Source organism: Helianthus annuus, chromosome 9, assembly GCF_002127325.2.
Source record: "Helianthus annuus cultivar XRQ/B chromosome 9, HanXRQr2.0-SUNRISE, whole genome shotgun sequence".
Classification (NCBI taxonomy): Eukaryota; Viridiplantae; Streptophyta; class Magnoliopsida; order Asterales; family Asteraceae; genus Helianthus; species Helianthus annuus.
In genome coordinates, this window is record NC_035441.2 from 187,386,243 (window position 1) to 187,403,077 (window position 16,835).

The window sequence follows — 16,835 nt, forward strand, 5'->3', positions numbered from 1 at the left end:
GTTGACCAACCATGTTTTCAAATTTGTCAAGCTCATGCGTCCGTGGAAGGACCTCTGAGCATGGGATGCGTCGGCGTATCATGTTGAAGAGTCCACGTAGCAAGCATCTGACACGTGTCCGACAGACCACTCCCATGCGTCCGCAGACCCCTCCCGTGTGTCCGCGGACCCCTCCCGTGTGTCCGCGGACCACTCCCGTTTTGGCTGACTCTTCGCGTCGGCGAACCACTCCCGTGCGTCGGCAGGCCACTCCCATTTTGGCTGACTCTTCACTGACGCTTCGGAAGTGGTCTGCCGACGCACGGGAGTGGTTTGTCGGACATGGACGCATCAACATAACATGCGGACTCTTCCGAAGCTCAGTGGTCCTTCCAAGGACGCAGGAGCGTGACAAAATTGAAAACCCTCTAGGTCAACCAACAATTTCGTAATTTTCCCTTGTTTTATTTTATTATTCTTCATTTTGTATGTAGTTATGTACCTATTACTTAAGAAAATAGGGTAGATTGATGAAATTATTACATATGATATTGGAAATAACTATTTCCATGATTTTCTCCCTTTTTAAAAAAACTTTTGTTACATCAAAAAGTGACAGGCCTATGTTTGGCATGAGAAAGAGAAGACAAAACAGGCAACATAGAACCCAAAGTCCTAAACTAGATACTAGAAAATTAGACAATATCCTTTTACTAGACAAACCATTACACCTCTGTCTGCCTCTGGCTTCCTTTCTTACATCAATCAGTCTATCTTCACAGATGAGTATATCTTCCTCACAAACCATAAGCATGCGTAAAACCCGATTGTACCCGTCAACACGAAAAACGCATATGAAGCAATCGACATGTACCCGAAATACAAAATCCCCGATACCAACTTTGTAATTTCCAGTTTTGTGAAGAAGTAAAAAGCCGAGTACAGAAAAAGATACAGCGCAGATGACCCCGCTGTAAGGTACGCGCGCCACCACCAATTGTAATCCTCACTGCACAGTTGGAAGTAACATAGCACCACCGTTATTTCCGCACATGTGATTATTAAAATCACAAACACAATGAACAAAAACCCGAATATGTAGTAGAACTGATTCAACCAAATCGAGGTTAAAATGAAGAAAAGCTCGATAAAAACCGCCCCGAATGGTAAAATTCCGCCGATTAGGATCGAAAATACGGGTTTCATGTACCAAGCTTGCTCCGGAACTTGTCTAGGGATTTTATTTGTTTTTACGGGGTCTTCGGCTACAGGTTTCTTGAAGCCCAAGTAACTGCCTACAAACACTAGCGGTACGGATATCCCGAACCATAAACAAACGAGAGCGAACATGGTTCCAAACGGTATCGCTCCAGAGGATTTCTCACCCCAAATTATCGCATTCAGAACAAAGAAAAACACGAACAAAATACCAGGAAACATGAATGCGGTCTTTAACGTGTTCCTTTTCCATTCGGTACCTTTGAACATTTTGTATAATCGTGCGGAGGAATAACCGGCAAACAAACCCATAAACACCCATAAAAGAACCATAGCTGTCATAAGACCGCCACGATTAGATGGTGATAAGAAACCGAGTAAAGCGAATATCATGGTTACCACTGTCATTCCGAGGATTTGGACACCGGTGCCAACATAAACCGAAAGAAGCCCAGATTTTGTGGGGGCCCGAAAAACGTCTCCATGAAGGAGTTTCCATCCGGTTTCTTCTTGGGCGTCATCTTGTGAATCCAATTGGTTATAATTTGCAATGTCGCGATAAAGAGTTCTCATCATGATCATTGCTACCATACCCGAAAGAAATAAGACTATCATTAGGGAGTTTATGATTGAAAACCAGTGAATTTGATCATCGTTCATAAGAAGATAGGTGTCCCAACGTGATGCCCATTTAATATCGCTTTCCTACAAATAAAAAAAGACCAATTAATACCTTTTTGTCTCACCTTTTTTGACTACCTAAATACCAAAATGTAACATATAAGAGCATTCACATCCTAACCATCAAATTATGTGAGGAGGGGTTTTTATATTATAAAGGGTATAAAAAGTGGTTGTGAGTAGAGGAGAGAGAAAATGTTACTGTTCATCTGTATATTTGGGGGGACACTGTTCACCCGTTATAATTTTTTAATATATTTTGAAAATGGTTGTGAGTGGAAGTTAGAGAAAAATGTAATGATAATATTATTTAATTGAAAAGAGAGAGAAAAAGTATTTGTTTTTAGTGAAAATATATTGATATAAGAGTTGTTTTTTAGTGGAATGTATGTATAATTTGATGGATTGGATGTGAATGCTCTAAGTAAAGACTACACTAGTGGAATAATGATATAATTGATTTTAATTAAAAAGATACAGAATGTTGTAGCGGTCAATTATATCATTAAAGTTTGTTCTTTTAACTACTTTCGTCCATTCAGCTAAGCAGTCAATAGCGGTGCTATAGCGGTTAGCGGACCTCAGGGTGTGTAGCGGTCCAAATAGCGGTGGCCGGTTCCGCTATTAGCGGCGCTAAATACCGCTATTTGGCCGCTATTTGGAAACCTATATAGCGGTTATAGCAATAACGCAGTAGAATGAGGCAATACAGTAACGCAGGTAGGTGTTTGATTGTGTTAATTCTTAAATTATGTTAGAATTGCAACAGGTTTTTGATAATGGAATGATATTACTATGAATTTTGATATTACTATTAACATTTTTCAAAGATATATTTATATATATAGGGTTAGGTTAACGTACAAATGCCCTTATCGTACATTACGTACGCGATCATCTCAGCCGTCAGATCTTCATCCCACATTGAAATCGCATGTTGGTTTTTTGTAACAATTTCGCATGTTGGTTTTTTAACATGCGATTTCATCAAAATTACCACATGCGAAATTGTTACAAAAAACCAAATTCGATTTCATCAAAATTATCACATGCGAAATTGTTACAAAAAACAAGCATGCGATTTCATCAAAATTATCACATGCGATTTCATCCATGCTATTTTATAACATGCGATTTCACTATATTGTACGTAATGTACGTCAAGGAATATTGTACAGTACACTTTCTCTCTCTCTCTATATATATATATATAAATACATAAATTATGCATGGTATAAAAATTACCGCTATATCACCACTATACCACCGCTATAACCTATATATCATATAGCGGACCTTGATCGCTATTCGATTTTGGACCGCTATAAGCCTATAACTGCATAGCCATTCAGTATGTTTCTTTTTTCACATTTTGTACATTACCCAGTTGACCAGAATTTTAAAAAGAAAAGATAAAATAACAAAGAAAAATTCATATGCTACAATACAAATGACAAAATTGGGAAGATTGAGTACTCAAATGGGTCAGTTGGGTCAACATGTCAGCACTTCTTTAACCATCTCTTTCAAATTTTGTAAATAGCTAGCGTATTAAATATGATTACAAAACTGTACTAATTTAAAAGTGTTCTACTTTCTTCTAGATAAAACGATTTAGAGCACTGTAAGCAATTAGATACATGTACTAACAACTTTTGACCCATTCAACCCCTTTTAATTTTTATTAAGACCATGTGTAGTGGGGCGTTTTTTTTTTAAATTAAAAAAAAAACGCCGAATCATGCCCCATACCCATTACGGCCCGGCGTTATTGGGCGTTATTCGCGAAAAAAACCCCCTTGGCGTTTTCTGAAACACGCCTTGCCCCCTTCTCCTTGTCCAATCACCTTCCATCTCCCTTTTTGTTATCCAATAAGATTTTTTTGAGGGTTTTTGTTTTATTTAATTATTTTACATCTCATTTAACATAATGCCCCAATCCCCACTACACCCATTTTGTAAAAACGCCCAATAATGCCCCATTGCTGACTGGGCTGCCACATGGCGCAAAACGCCCTAGGGTGGGGCATTATTCACTCCAACGACTACGCATGGTCTAATAGTTTTACCCATTTGCCCGATTTGACTTGTTTTCTTGTATATGGGTTGACTTTGACATACCTTAAAAGTAACATCGTATGTAAATACCACCTCCTTGTCAGTATCAACTTCTTGTGGCACGGTACTTCCTTGAATTAAATTTTTGGTATTTTGATTGCATGTAGTCAATTGAGGGTTCTTGTCATCCCACTCCTTGTACTCGTGTTTGATACTAAAAACAGAAGTTGAGAAAAAAAAAAAAAAAAAACTATTGTGTATTCTCATTAATTATTACAATGTAAAATGTAAACACCCTCCAATCAAATACGAAGTAACTATAATAGTTTAATTACCTGTTTGGAGTAACTTCAAATCCAACGATTCTTGCAGAATCAGTCTCAAGGTCCTTGTGATACATGACTCGAAAGCTCAAGTGATTGTTGATGAAATACTTTTCCTCTTTGCTCTACACAATTAAATGAAAGAATAAATTCATGGAGATTAATATTAGATAAGTGTTGAGAGAAAACTTCGGCTGCAAAACTCACCCCAGCATAGTTTCCTTTGAACCCTACACGAAAACCGTGTTCATAAGTAGTTGACTGACCACCGTCCCGTCTTTGTCTAAGAACAGCAACTGGAAGGTTATCCAAAATCCTGTGTTTCGTATCAAAGATACAAAAGAAATGAATATATTTATTAATGTACCATAGAAGAATGAAAATTTTGAGAAAGATGACACATACATGTTCACGCGGTACTCGTCATCAATTTTTTCCTTGAAGTTTTTTGCAGATTGAGCATCAAGCTTTACTTTACAACCAACCTTACATGGGAGCTCCTCTCTCATATTAAACTGAAAATGAAGATAAGAATCTCAGATCAGAGAGAACATGTTGTAAAGTGTTCGCTTAATTAACTCTGTTTAACTTGGTTTTAAAATGCGCGAATCAAGAGCGCATAATGCACGCATCACATGATGCAGTGATGAGATTGTGTCGTGTGTTGCGGTTCCATGATGCGCGCATCACATGATGTGGTCTAATGTGGCGTCTTATGCAGTTGACCAGTATTTGAACAAATTAGATCTTTAATTGAACAAATCTGACTTTAGATGATGAGAATATATTATATTTTATTGTTTAAAAGTTCACAAGTTAAAATATTAGTTATATATATGTATATATATTTAGTATTTTTAAATAAAGAACACCTCGCATACGTGATGCGTGCGCTTCACGCATTGCGCATCACGCATCGGATTTTGGGATCAAAACGCATCGGATCGCTACACGCATTTTAAAACCAAGCTGTTTAAAAACTAAGAAACAAAGATGTTTACCGTGTAGACTGAATTCTCTATGCGGTCACCTCGCAACACCTCCCCCAAGTTTTCAGCACTGTTCTGGATGTGTTTAGGCTTACAATAATTCAAGTAATAATAGTCATACGGAAGTTGTGTCTTTGTAGAGGATAGCTTGTTGACTTTGACTTGAAGAGCATCTCCCTGATAGAAGGGTCAGATCAGGCATAAAGACATAAACTTTGTCGAAGACTCGAATCACAATAATAAGATTATTAAAAATTAACGAGTAAATTGCCATTTTATTCCCTGAGGTTTGGTCCAAATTGCCATTTTAGTCCAAATATTTTTTTTCCTCCTCTGGGTCCCTGACTTTTCCATTTTCTTGCCATTTTGATCGCATTGCCTAGCTCAGTCTAAAAATCTGGTTATAACCAGGGGTATTTTTGGCATAACTGTTGTGTAGTGATAACCAGGGTTAGTTTACAACATAATTTATAAACCTCATAATAATTTAATGCCAAAAATAACCCTGATTATAACTTGGTTTTTAGACTAAGTTAGGCAATGTGATCAAAATGGCAAGAAAAATGAAAAGTCAGGGACCCAGAGGAGAAAAAAAAACTATTTGGACTAAAATGGCAATTTGGACAAAAACTCAGGGACTCAAAATGGCAATTTACTCAAAAATAACTAAAAAAGACTAAGCACGAAGCCAATGAGGCTTCTCACACATTATTGCAAAAATTACAAAGCTCAATACACATGTTTATAAGATATTTAAAGAACATTAATCAAGAAGCTAGAGGTAAGCTCTTAAAGGTTCTATGCCAGAACATGATATAACAAGCATTTTAATTTCGATAAGGAATTGCCCATCTTAACAGCATCAAAACAAAAAAGATAAATTTGTGCAACATAATTTCCCAACTGCCCGTCTGCAAATTACAGCAGCAAAAAAGGTTTAACAATCAAGTAAACCGGCACTTCTGCTTGCTCGATATGCACTCCACAACAACTAAGCATGACTTCTGCTTAATTGATTAGCACGTTACAATAATGAATAATCATCAAGAACCCCTAAGGCACACATCCAAAAGACGTAACTTCTATATTTTGCAAACATACATCCAAACTAGAATAATTTTTCCTACTTTTTTTCATAGCATATACTGCCAGTAAAACAGGCTATTAAACTGACCAATGCAGAAACTACAAAAATAAAAATAATAAGCTTATAACTCATAAGATCAATCAACAGCAAATGTAGTTCAAGCTTCAGCCATATATATAAATACATCCCCTACCGATCCCAAAACTAACTCCTGAAAATTCACACAGTATTTGAACATTACAATAATAGCAAATTACATTTACATTTTTGCATATAGACCGTTATATATTCAAAATTGTCGTAAAACAAAAACAATACCTTGAGAAAAACTAATCGATAACAAAACCAAAACCCTAGATACAAACTCGACTCATAAAATCATTATTTACCGTTACTACAATCGTTAAGTGAAGCGAAAACCCTAGATCCGAACGTAGGTAGTGTAAAACATAATAATATGTAGTAAACCAGATTGAATCCGAATAAAATTGGGATCCGATTGGATAAGGAGGGTTTTAGAAACACGTACCCGTTGAAAATCACGAGGAGCGACTCCAGGAAGATAGAATGATTGAGAAGATGAGATGAAGAAGACGATTGAGAATAAGATTAAGATGAATTGGTTGAAGCTCCACTCCATCTTCCAGATCAGAGTGAAAAAGAGATTTGAAAGAAAAGAAAGAAGGAACCAGAAGAAGAAGGAAGAAGAAATGGTGGTTTCGTTTCGTGCGACGTTTTTATGTTATAAATGCCCCAGATTTCCACCCTCTCTATCTGGGATTTGATTTTCTGTATAAAAAGAAATAAAATAAGAATTGATCGAATACGGACACTAGCGCCGTACGCCGACTTTCGCGGTAACAAATAATAATCAGTTTTATCTTGGTTTATTATTATTCCATATATAAATTAGCAACTTACTTGTGCATTATGAGTGGTACATTATGCTTTGAGTATTTTTCAAAAAAAAAAAATTTTATTTTTTACTTTTAACCCAAAGGTTTTTTCCTTTTGCAATTTTAACCATACATAGTTTGTTTTTTTTTAACTTTAACCCAAAACTTTTCATTATTTGCAATTTAACTTCACAACTTTTGTCGCTTATAATTTTCATCTTTCGCAAATTTTCGTTTTACGTATAGTTCTAATTTTTTCGAGTTAATACGACGCAACGTGCATGTGTGGTTCAACGTTTTTACCTCTATTTTTCCATGTTTGACAGGTTCGTCGCAACACGCATATCCTAGGTCGAGTCAGTGTTGGTGGTCGATGAAGGTTGTGTGACATTAGTACTATTTGACACCGTTTTACGCTTAGCCGCAACGCGGGGTGTGCTTTGGGGTTTTTTCAAAGAATAAATGGTTATGCATATGGTTGTCGTAACGTTAGTTTTGAGGGTTTTCCAAAAAAATGATTTTTTTTACTTTTCACCCAAAAGTATTTCATAAATTATCTTTAACCCAAAACTATTTGTTTTTTTTACTTTTAACACAAAACTTTATATTTTTTGCAATCTATCCTCATAACTTTTTTTACTTTCAACTTTGTTCCTTTATAGTTTTCATTTTCCGCAAATTTTTCGCTTTATACTTGGTTCTAAATTTTATGACTTAACACATCGCAACGCGCGTCTTTGGTTTAACGTTTTTACGTTTCGTTCTAAATTTTGCGAGTTAACATCACGCAACGTGTGTGGGTGGGTGAACGTTTTTACATCGTCTGTTTTTAGCCGTTTGACAGGTTTAACATACCGTGCGAGTTCTAGATCGACTTAGTTATACCTAAAGAATCCCCGCCGCATTGCGGCGGGTCGGAATCCTAGTTATATTTGATATTTGATTTGATATGGCTTGGTTTTGATTTGTTACGATACTGATACTGACACATGCTAAAACGACTGAATGAATGCTAGCTAGATGCGTCTAGATTTACAAACCAAGGAAATTGGACAAGGTAGCGTTGCAGGGACGATTTGCATGTGAAGTTAGTGGTGAAGTATGTGGTTATAACCATAGTTGTTAAAAGTCATCGTCTCTTGCGTCTAGGCCCATTTTCTAGGCGAGGTAAGGCAATTGCATTTTGATGCGAGGAAATTGCGCTTTAGTCCTTGCGGTGATGGTTTTAGTCGCAGATTCCAGCGAGATTCCCAGATTCCGAAGAGTTGACGGCCAGATTCTCTAAATTTCAGCAAGATTCCAACTAAATTTCTACTTTTCTACACTAATTTACGAAAATTTTAGAACTTTTGCTACTAACGAGATAATATTAAATGTTATATATATAATAGCTTTTGTTTATTTTATTGGAAAAATAATATTTTTTTTCTCCAACATAATATATTTTTAACTTTTTATCATTGTGCGCTTTTTTTTTCCACATGCCCTTGCTTTTTTGGCGCCTTGCGCTTAGGCCCCAGGCGAGGACTATGCGCCTTTGATAACTATGGTATAACTTTAAGCGGACCGCAAGGGTGGGATCATTTTCTTACATATATTAAAATGTTAATGGTTTTTAACAATATTGTGAGAAGATTAGAAGTTTCTATTGTGGGAAGATTAGAAGTTTCTGATTGACATTTGAAATGAAATCTAATGTGGCGTGTTAAGGCGAAGGTTCGTAACTCTTGTTGTTGTGGATGCTCTAATGATCATAACTTTAAATTTTATTCTCTTCTATTAAAATAATTATTCAACTGATTATTTACATAACATAATTACTTATTTTTTTAAAAATAATAATACATCTCAAATGATCTTAGTATCTTACAATACTTTTATGAATTTTAATAATATGTACACATCAACTCATCTTTAAATATATTTTTGTATAAATTTATTTATTTGTTGATTAGATGTCCACACATAACAATGAGATACATTGAAGTAACACTTTTCGCCAGTAGCCTCTATTTGGAGGATTCGTTGGTTGTTCAAAAAAAAATTGTAATTGTATATTTATACATTAATTTATGCAACCACGTAACAAACCCGTTTTAACCTGATACCCAATTACGTTGATTCTTAGATCCGTATAAATATAATATTGTGACCTTGCTCTTTTTGACCCTTCCACGTAACAAACCCGTTTTAACCTGATACCCAATTCACACGAACCACTCATTTTGCGACTCCCATGAGCACCAACGTCGATCATAAATGGCGACACTAGCATTAAGGGCATATATTCTAGTTCGAATCCGGCCCTTAGGTTAACTAATGAATCTAATATTTTCTACCACACAAGTCTACTACAAAAAAAAAAAAAAAACAAGTTTCAAATCCAGACACTACAAAGAAACTTAAAAGTACAGCAACACAATAGATTCAGTGGGTTCAAGCTTATTAGAGAATCTAAAGTTCCACCCTACGGGGTTGAACAAGTGAGAATGTGCGACTTGAATTTCTCCAGCTCGTCGATAACCTCCTCTTGCGGGCGGTAAATCAAATCAATCATCCTCCATATCTAAACATTCGGTCATAAAAAGAATAAAATATCAAGTACATGATTACCATATAATATTATATAATATCATATAATCTTAATAAAAATATAGGGGTAAATTACTTTTTGAGTCCCTGTGTTTTAGTGGTTTTAACAACTTGAGCCCAAAATCAAAAAGTTTAACGCCCCGAGTCCCTAGTCATTTATTTTATAACGTTTTGAGTCCAATTTTGTTCATTTTATAACGATTTGAGTCCAAAAAATTGGACTCAAAAGGTTAAAATTTGAACTCAAAAGGACTCAAATGGTTAAAGAAAATGCTTATAGGGACTCAGGTCATTAAACTTTTTGATTTTGGACTCAAGTGGTTAAAACCACTAAAACATAGGGACTCAAAAAGTAATTTACCCAAAATATAGTAACAACCATACCTGTAGTGTACCACCGCCACCAGTACTTTCACCATCATCAGAGACACTGACAATTGTCCATGGATCATGTGAGTTCCAGTGAAAATCAACCACCTTATCCCTGCAATTGTAGAACGAACACCGTTCATTTGATTTCGTATAAATGCATTTGCAAGTAATATACCGATATAACACAGTTATATGGAGCTTGATTTGTACTCTATACAATCCAACCGCAACAGTTAAACATTATTTAGCATAGAGTTTAATCTCTTACTAATATGTTATCGGAGTAAATTATTTTTGCAGCCCAAAGAATTGGAAAAGCGTTGGGTGGGTCAACCAGGTCTGAACTGTTTTGACCCGAACTTAATATATACATGTTTTGACACGTTATAGACTGACCCATTTTGCTCTATCTATCGGATGCTAAGAGAAACAGAACTTTGTACCTGTGCCCAGAGTGACGGAACAATAAGCCTGGTGCAAACTTTGAGGCTGGGCCAGAGCGTTCACCAATCTGGATATCGAAAAACATGTTTACGAGACCAAAACATAGAGCAAATGAAACAATAGACTACACAACAAACAGATTCAAATAAATGCTATAGAAAGAGAACATTCTGCATTGAAGTTAAACTGTTAAAAGCCCGTTTCACTGACAAAAAAAGAGCACATTATGCATTGAGATTACTGATGATAATAACATTGTTTTTAGGAAAAATTACAAGTTTTGTCCTTTATCTTAATACCACTTATCAGGCGGTGTCCTTTTTAACGAATTTCGACAAGTTTTGCCCTTTACAAGAAATTTTGTTGCACGTTTTGTCCTTTAGGCTTAACCCAGTTAGATTTTCTTGTTAAATCTTGTCACCCAAGGGTATTTTAGTCTTTTTACCCATTTATTTCAAGAGTCAACCCTAGAATATTTTGTTTTATTCTTTTAAATAAGGAAAAATTACAAGTTTTGTCCTTTTTCTTTATACCACTTTTCAGGCGGTGTCCTTTTTAACGAATGTTGACAGGCGGTGTCCTTTACTAGGTATTTTGTTGCAAGTTTAGTCCTTTACACCCAACCCAGTTAAAAAACCTTGTTAATTGTTGGGTGTAAAGGACTAAACTTGCAACAAAATACATGGTGAAGGACTAAACTTGCAACAAAATACCTAGTAAAGGACACCGCCTGTCAACAATTGACAGGGTTTTTTAACTGGGTTAGGTGTAAAGGACTAAACTTGCAACAAAATACCTAGTAAAGGACACCGCCTGTCAACATTCGTTAAAAAGGACACCGTCTGAAAAGTGGTATAAGATAAAGGACAAAACTTGTAATTTTTCCTTTAAATAATATTAAATAAATGGGCAAAAAAGACTAAAATACCCTTGGGTGACAAGATTTAACAAGAAAATCTAACTGGGTTAAGCCTAAAGGACAAAACGTGCAACAAAATTCCTTGTAAAGGACAAAACTTGTCAAAATTCGTTAAAAAGGACACCGCCTAATAAGTGGTATTAAGATAAAGGACAAAACTTGTAATTTTTCCTTGTTTTTATGTGTGTATTTAGTGAAACAAACTATATACAGCTTCCCACCTTATTGTGATCCCAGATGTTTAAGACACCATCCTCAGCTGAACTTCCAAAGATAGACGATTTGTCAGGAGACCACTGAAATATAATATTTATATCAGTGAATAATCTAGAATAATGAAATCAATATAAAAACAAAAAGATAAAAAAAAAGGCTCCAAAATGTTAATACAATACCTGTACGCAAAGGACAGCAGCATTGTGGTTATTAAATATGTGGACGGGTGCTCCAACCCCATTAGAAGTGAGATTTCGACGATCAAACAAACGAACAGTGTTATCAGCCGACCTGAAATATAACATGTGAGTAATACATTAAAAAACTTATTTGATTGTGAACCAAAACATATAGATCAGCATAATATAACATATCTGCGTTTTACCCTGTTAAAATGAAGTTCTCATCAATTGGGTTCCAATCAACACAATGGAGATCAGCGTTATGAGCTTTCTCGACCTACATTCATATAAAGTAAACTTAGAAAAGATTTGAGATACCAAGTGAAAATTTTGTGTGTTATAGATGCGATACATTTAGTTCATACATGGTACGTTATGGCATGGAAAAAGCACAAAGCAATAGTAACTTTTGTGTGTGTGCGGTGTGCACACCGCACACCGCACACGTATTATCGTATATAAAGTTTGATTTTAGCTTTTATTATTTTCCAGAAAAATATGACAAAAAATAACCATATAAGTCAAACAAACGAACTAATGGAAAACCTAAAAATAAATGTGAAAATCACCTTGACAACTGGAGAAGACCCTGTTCTTGCATCCCATAAAATAAGACAAGAATCGTCACCAACACTACAGAATTCTTGTGCACTTCATAACATAGATAACAAAATTTAAAAAAAAAAAAAAAAACTCCAGTTAGCAGATTACAAATTTACAACTGTCATATAGCTATTATATAAAGCAGGTAAAATGAACAAGTCACGCGGATTAAGTAACAGATAATTTTGGTGTCAGGTTCTGTTGACCAGAACACCCTTTACCCAAAAAAAGTGTATAAATAACTTATGTGTCATAATATTAAAAAATATATCATTTCAGCCATCATCTAATTTTTGTTAATAAAATGATTTAGGAGGTTCTATGAATTAAATTTACAGTTTAGGCGAGTTTTGATTCGTGAAACCTGTTTCCTTTTAAGCTAATCTTTTCATTTACCACATTGGCCCGTTAGAGATAATGCTTAACCCGAATCGACCCATACATAAGTAAATGGGTCGAGAATGCCACCTATAGGATAGAAAAAATCATGTTCACAGTAAAAAAAAAAGTGTGAGATACCTAGAAGGGCAAAATTGTACATCCTCAACAGTATCCTCATGCCCTTGAAAAATACCTCTTGCTTGTATTTTAGGACTCTCAGAAGGTGGTTTATCATCAATCCCAGCCTTTGGGCTTTTACCACCGTTAGATCCGGCCCCAGAATCTGTTGCCAAAGTGGAGATATGATCATGAATACTCCACAGTACAACTGATTTATCCTTGCCTGCCACAACCAAAACAACAAAATAAATTAAATATTAATTAAACGTATTAATATAACAAAAAGCATGATTTTGACTTTTGCATAACAAAACTCAAAACGTCGTTGCTGTACATCACCTCCAGATAGTACAAAGGGTTCACTTTGGCTCATAGCAAGAGCAAACTCTGCATTTTCTTGGTGACCAGTCAAGATCTGCAAGGCAAAGAAAAGAATATAAAATAGTTAAATACCAACATTTTGCCTTTAGAGTTGAGACAACAATTTTGACCCGTTTTATGTGTATACGGGTCAAGCGGGGTTACACTTGGCCTGACGGGTCAGACACTCAGACTAGTAAGCTTCCAAAATTTAGCTTAAATGGGGTTGAGACGTCAAAGTGTATTCAAAGCGATTAAGACCTCTGATCCCTTTTTTCCAAGCTTATATCATCAGGGTAGGGATAGTGTACATTAATTCAGAAGTGTGAGAAGTGTATTATAACACTATATATAACACTATATAACACCATATGAGCACCGTATAACACTATGTAACACCATATAACACCATATAACACTATGTAACACTATATAACACTATATAACAATATATAACACTATATATCTATCATAGACATGCTATCAGACAAAATATAGTGTTATATTTGTTATATAATGTTATATAGTGTTACATAATGTTATATGGTGTTATATGGTGTTTATATGGTGTTATACGGTGTTTATATGGTGTTATATAGTGTTATATATAGTGTTATAATACACTTCTCACACTTCTGGATTAATGTACAGAATCCTCTACCCATATCATCATTAATAATAATTGTAATAATATAGTTTTTAATCATATATAAAACATAGTTCATTGACTCACCAGATCAGGGTGAGACTCTGTGGCTCCCAAGACAGCATGGCGATTGGGCTGAGCTTCAACATCCCAGATAAGAACCTGGTTTGAAGGGAGAAAAAAAGAATTATAAATTATACTGGTTTAACTGTATAACAAAACTAACTAAATACGGACAAGAAAGGGGACTCAATGCGTACATCAGGACTGTCTGTGTGTGTGGCTACTATTTTGCTGTTCTGAGGAAGCTCCCTGATGCGATTTACCTTCACCAAAAAAAAGTTAATCAAATAAAACAAAAATTGTCTTGCAAAGATGATAAATAAATTGAGTAACAAGTGTGCCTGATAAAATAGTTTTGATATTTGAATAAACAATTTTCTCCTTTTGATTATTTAGAGGTTAAATGATTATTTTAATACTAGCTGCAATAAATGACTATCAAAAGGATTGAAATAAAGGCCCTAATTTGGGGGACTTTTACTCCCTTTCCAATAATGTCCTCTTGATCATATTGCGTAATAACGTTTAAAATAATCGGATTGCAAGGATTATTACCTCTCCAGGATGGATAATGGTTTTAAACTTCTTAACAAAGGGAGACCGTGCTTCTTCATTGAACTACAACATCAATCATTAATCAAAATATCAAATAACTTCACAAAAAAAAAAAAAAAAAAAAAAAAAAAAAAAAAAAAAACAGAAATCAAAATTTGATGTTTGCGAGAAAAATAAACAAACCACACTACAAAATTCAAATCACTGTAACCTCACCTGTGCTATGTGTTCAGCAGCTGCAACTCTTGGTTTAACAATCTCACAATTTGCAATCACAAGTGTGTTCGGAACGCTACCATCAGTCTAGAAAAAAACATTTAAGGCCGATTAAACAAGATAATAAATACGATACAACTTATATCCGGAATATCACTAAATCAGCATGATATTTAGAAACATAATAAAAGCAATTTCACTTAATTTAAATCCCTTACTGCCTTCCGTCACCCAATAAGCTATGCAGTTAATATCGGTGATATATCAGTTATATCAGTCCCCTAGTAAAATATAGGCGATAATATTGACTGATATTTGACCGATATATCACTGAATTATTAGTGCTAAATTGCTATAAATATAAATTCTGCATGATATTAAAATTACCGATATCTCACCGAGATAACCTATATCTCAATTCTCAAATATCGGTCCTTGACCGATATCTGATATTTTACCGCATTAACTGCATAGCCAATAAGTTCACTAATTCTTATAAATTCAAACCAAATTATAAAAAAAGAGGCTCCATTCACCTGTTCCGAAAGGTAGAGTCGTTGTCGATTCTTGTAAGTAGCTTGTTCTAGCAGTGGCCCCCATCTATAAACATAACAATAGCCAATGTAAGTAGCATACATTCAACCGAAATAAAACAATACGTATTAATGTTTAAACCAGTACATTCTATCTACATTTCTATTCAAGGGGAAACACTAAACACAATAGGGATAAAATACAACACATACAAAGCATTAAATCAGTTGCACACTCTAATGTTAACAAAAATAGATTAAAAAACCCTAACAGTGGTAAGATATATAAACATTATGTTGAAATTAATCTCGCTTCGTAAATGTATGACTAGTATTGACGTAACAGCAATTGAATGGTGAGAATGAAAAGAAAAGGAAACCCTAGAAAGGTAGAGAGAGAGACCGGCATGAGAGAGAGGGCCAAAGGAGGTTATGATTAGCGAGCCAGTCGTAGAGAACGGGGACGAGAGACTTCCACTGTGTGTAGCGTTCGTTCACCGACGGCTGGCTTCCTCCTTTACCGCCTCGCTCCTTCATTCTCGCTCACTCTACTCAAGCTCTGCTGCGCTGTGAACGATGCTGAATTTCGGGGCTATTTTTCACTAAAGAATGACTAGTGTTTTGTTTTTATACAACTTTGTGCCCACCCAGCGTTATACCACGCTAAACCGAATATTTTTTACGCTTGTGTTTAGTTCATAATACGATTTCAATAAAATCACATAAATAAAAGTACGTTTTTCAAGGAAAAAAATTATTAAAGTTTATGAACTGTAAAGTAACTTTATTAAAGTCTAGGAGACATAAACTTTTTTTTTTGAACGGTCAACAAACTCAATCCTGAGCATTCTCGGGACACCCACTGGACAAACGGAGTACTCCGATAGTAACCCGAGTCCACCACCAATTCCGGGGAAAACCCTGGTAACCCACCCGCCCGTAGGCACGACGGTGAATTACCGGTAAAACCCGTTTGGCTCAAGGATCCAACCCAGGTTTTCCTGGGTCTCCTATCATTGCCCACCAGTGTCTCACTCTGCACCAAGTGGGAGTCGAACCTTCATCTCTCAAGAGAAATGCAAACCCTCCACCACTACACGTGAGAGTCACGTGAGAGTCACTCCACTACACGTCTTTTTAATATTGGAATTTTCTTTCAGTTACATGTATAATTGTATACTAACATTAAAATCGAAACCTGCAAAACATATTAAAAAATCTCAGTGGTTGGGTGGCCACCCACCTCCACCGATAGCATCAGGGCTGGCCCTAAAAATTTGTGTGCCCTGTTCAAGCTCGAAAAAATGTGCTCTTCTGCTTTAACGAAATATATAAATGTAAACTAGTCATAGTATTCGCTCAAAACAAACAGAGATACTACGGTCATGTGTTTCAGGTTTCA

General features: G+C 35.5%; 2 protein-coding genes across 2 annotated transcripts; both read right to left on the reverse strand.

Annotated features, from left to right (window-relative positions):
- Positions 1 to 506: 506 nt before the first annotated feature.
- LOC110880218 (transmembrane 9 superfamily member 7) lies at positions 507 to 7,117 on the reverse strand. Its single transcript, XM_022128805.2, has 7 exons — positions 6,865 to 7,117; positions 5,261 to 5,425; positions 4,665 to 4,774; positions 4,467 to 4,575; positions 4,272 to 4,384; positions 4,000 to 4,150; positions 507 to 1,902 (listed from the first exon to the last, which is right to left on the reverse strand). The coding sequence occupies exons 1-7, from the start codon at positions 6,973 to 6,975 to the stop codon at positions 745 to 747; spliced, it is 1,917 nt and encodes a 638-aa protein (XP_021984497.1). The 5' UTR covers positions 6,976 to 7,117; the 3' UTR covers positions 507 to 744.
- Positions 7,118 to 9,470: 2,353 nt separating this feature from the next.
- LOC110880220 (WD-40 repeat-containing protein MSI4) lies at positions 9,471 to 16,049 on the reverse strand. Its single transcript, XM_022128807.2, has 15 exons — positions 15,837 to 16,049; positions 15,437 to 15,500; positions 14,901 to 14,987; positions 14,685 to 14,747; positions 14,327 to 14,392; positions 14,154 to 14,228; positions 13,400 to 13,475; positions 13,079 to 13,283; positions 12,526 to 12,607; positions 12,160 to 12,233; positions 11,954 to 12,065; positions 11,780 to 11,854; positions 10,639 to 10,706; positions 10,208 to 10,307; positions 9,471 to 9,797 (listed from the first exon to the last, which is right to left on the reverse strand). The coding sequence occupies exons 1-15, from the start codon at positions 15,968 to 15,970 to the stop codon at positions 9,699 to 9,701; spliced, it is 1,380 nt and encodes a 459-aa protein (XP_021984499.1). The 5' UTR covers positions 15,971 to 16,049; the 3' UTR covers positions 9,471 to 9,698.
- Positions 16,050 to 16,835: the final 786 nt, after the last annotated feature.

Bases quoted from the DNA above. Each gene is read 5' to 3' on its own strand.
- LOC110880218 (XM_022128805.2), bottom strand. From the start codon at position 6,975: ATGGAGTGGAGCTTCAACCAATTCATCTTAATCTTATTCTCAATCGTC. The intron at 4,576-4,664 runs GTATGTGTCATC...TACGAAACACAG, and splicing joins GACGAGTACCGCGTGAACAT to GATTTTGGATAACCTTCCAG. The intron at 4,385-4,466 runs GTGAGTTTTGCA...TTAATTGTGTAG, and splicing joins TCAAAGGAAACTATGCTGGG to AGCAAAGAGGAAAAGTATTT.
- LOC110880220 (XM_022128807.2), bottom strand. From the start codon at position 15,970: ATGAAGGAGCGAGGCGGTAAAGGAGGAAGCCAGCCGTCGGTGAACGAA. The intron at 12,608-13,078 runs GTATCTCACACT...TATGTTATGAAG, and splicing joins GTACAATTTTGCCCTTCTAG to TGCACAAGAATTCTGTAGTG. The intron at 9,798-10,207 runs GTATGGTTGTTA...CCGAATGTTTAG, and splicing joins GTGGCGGTGGTACACTACAG to ATATGGAGGATGATTGATTT.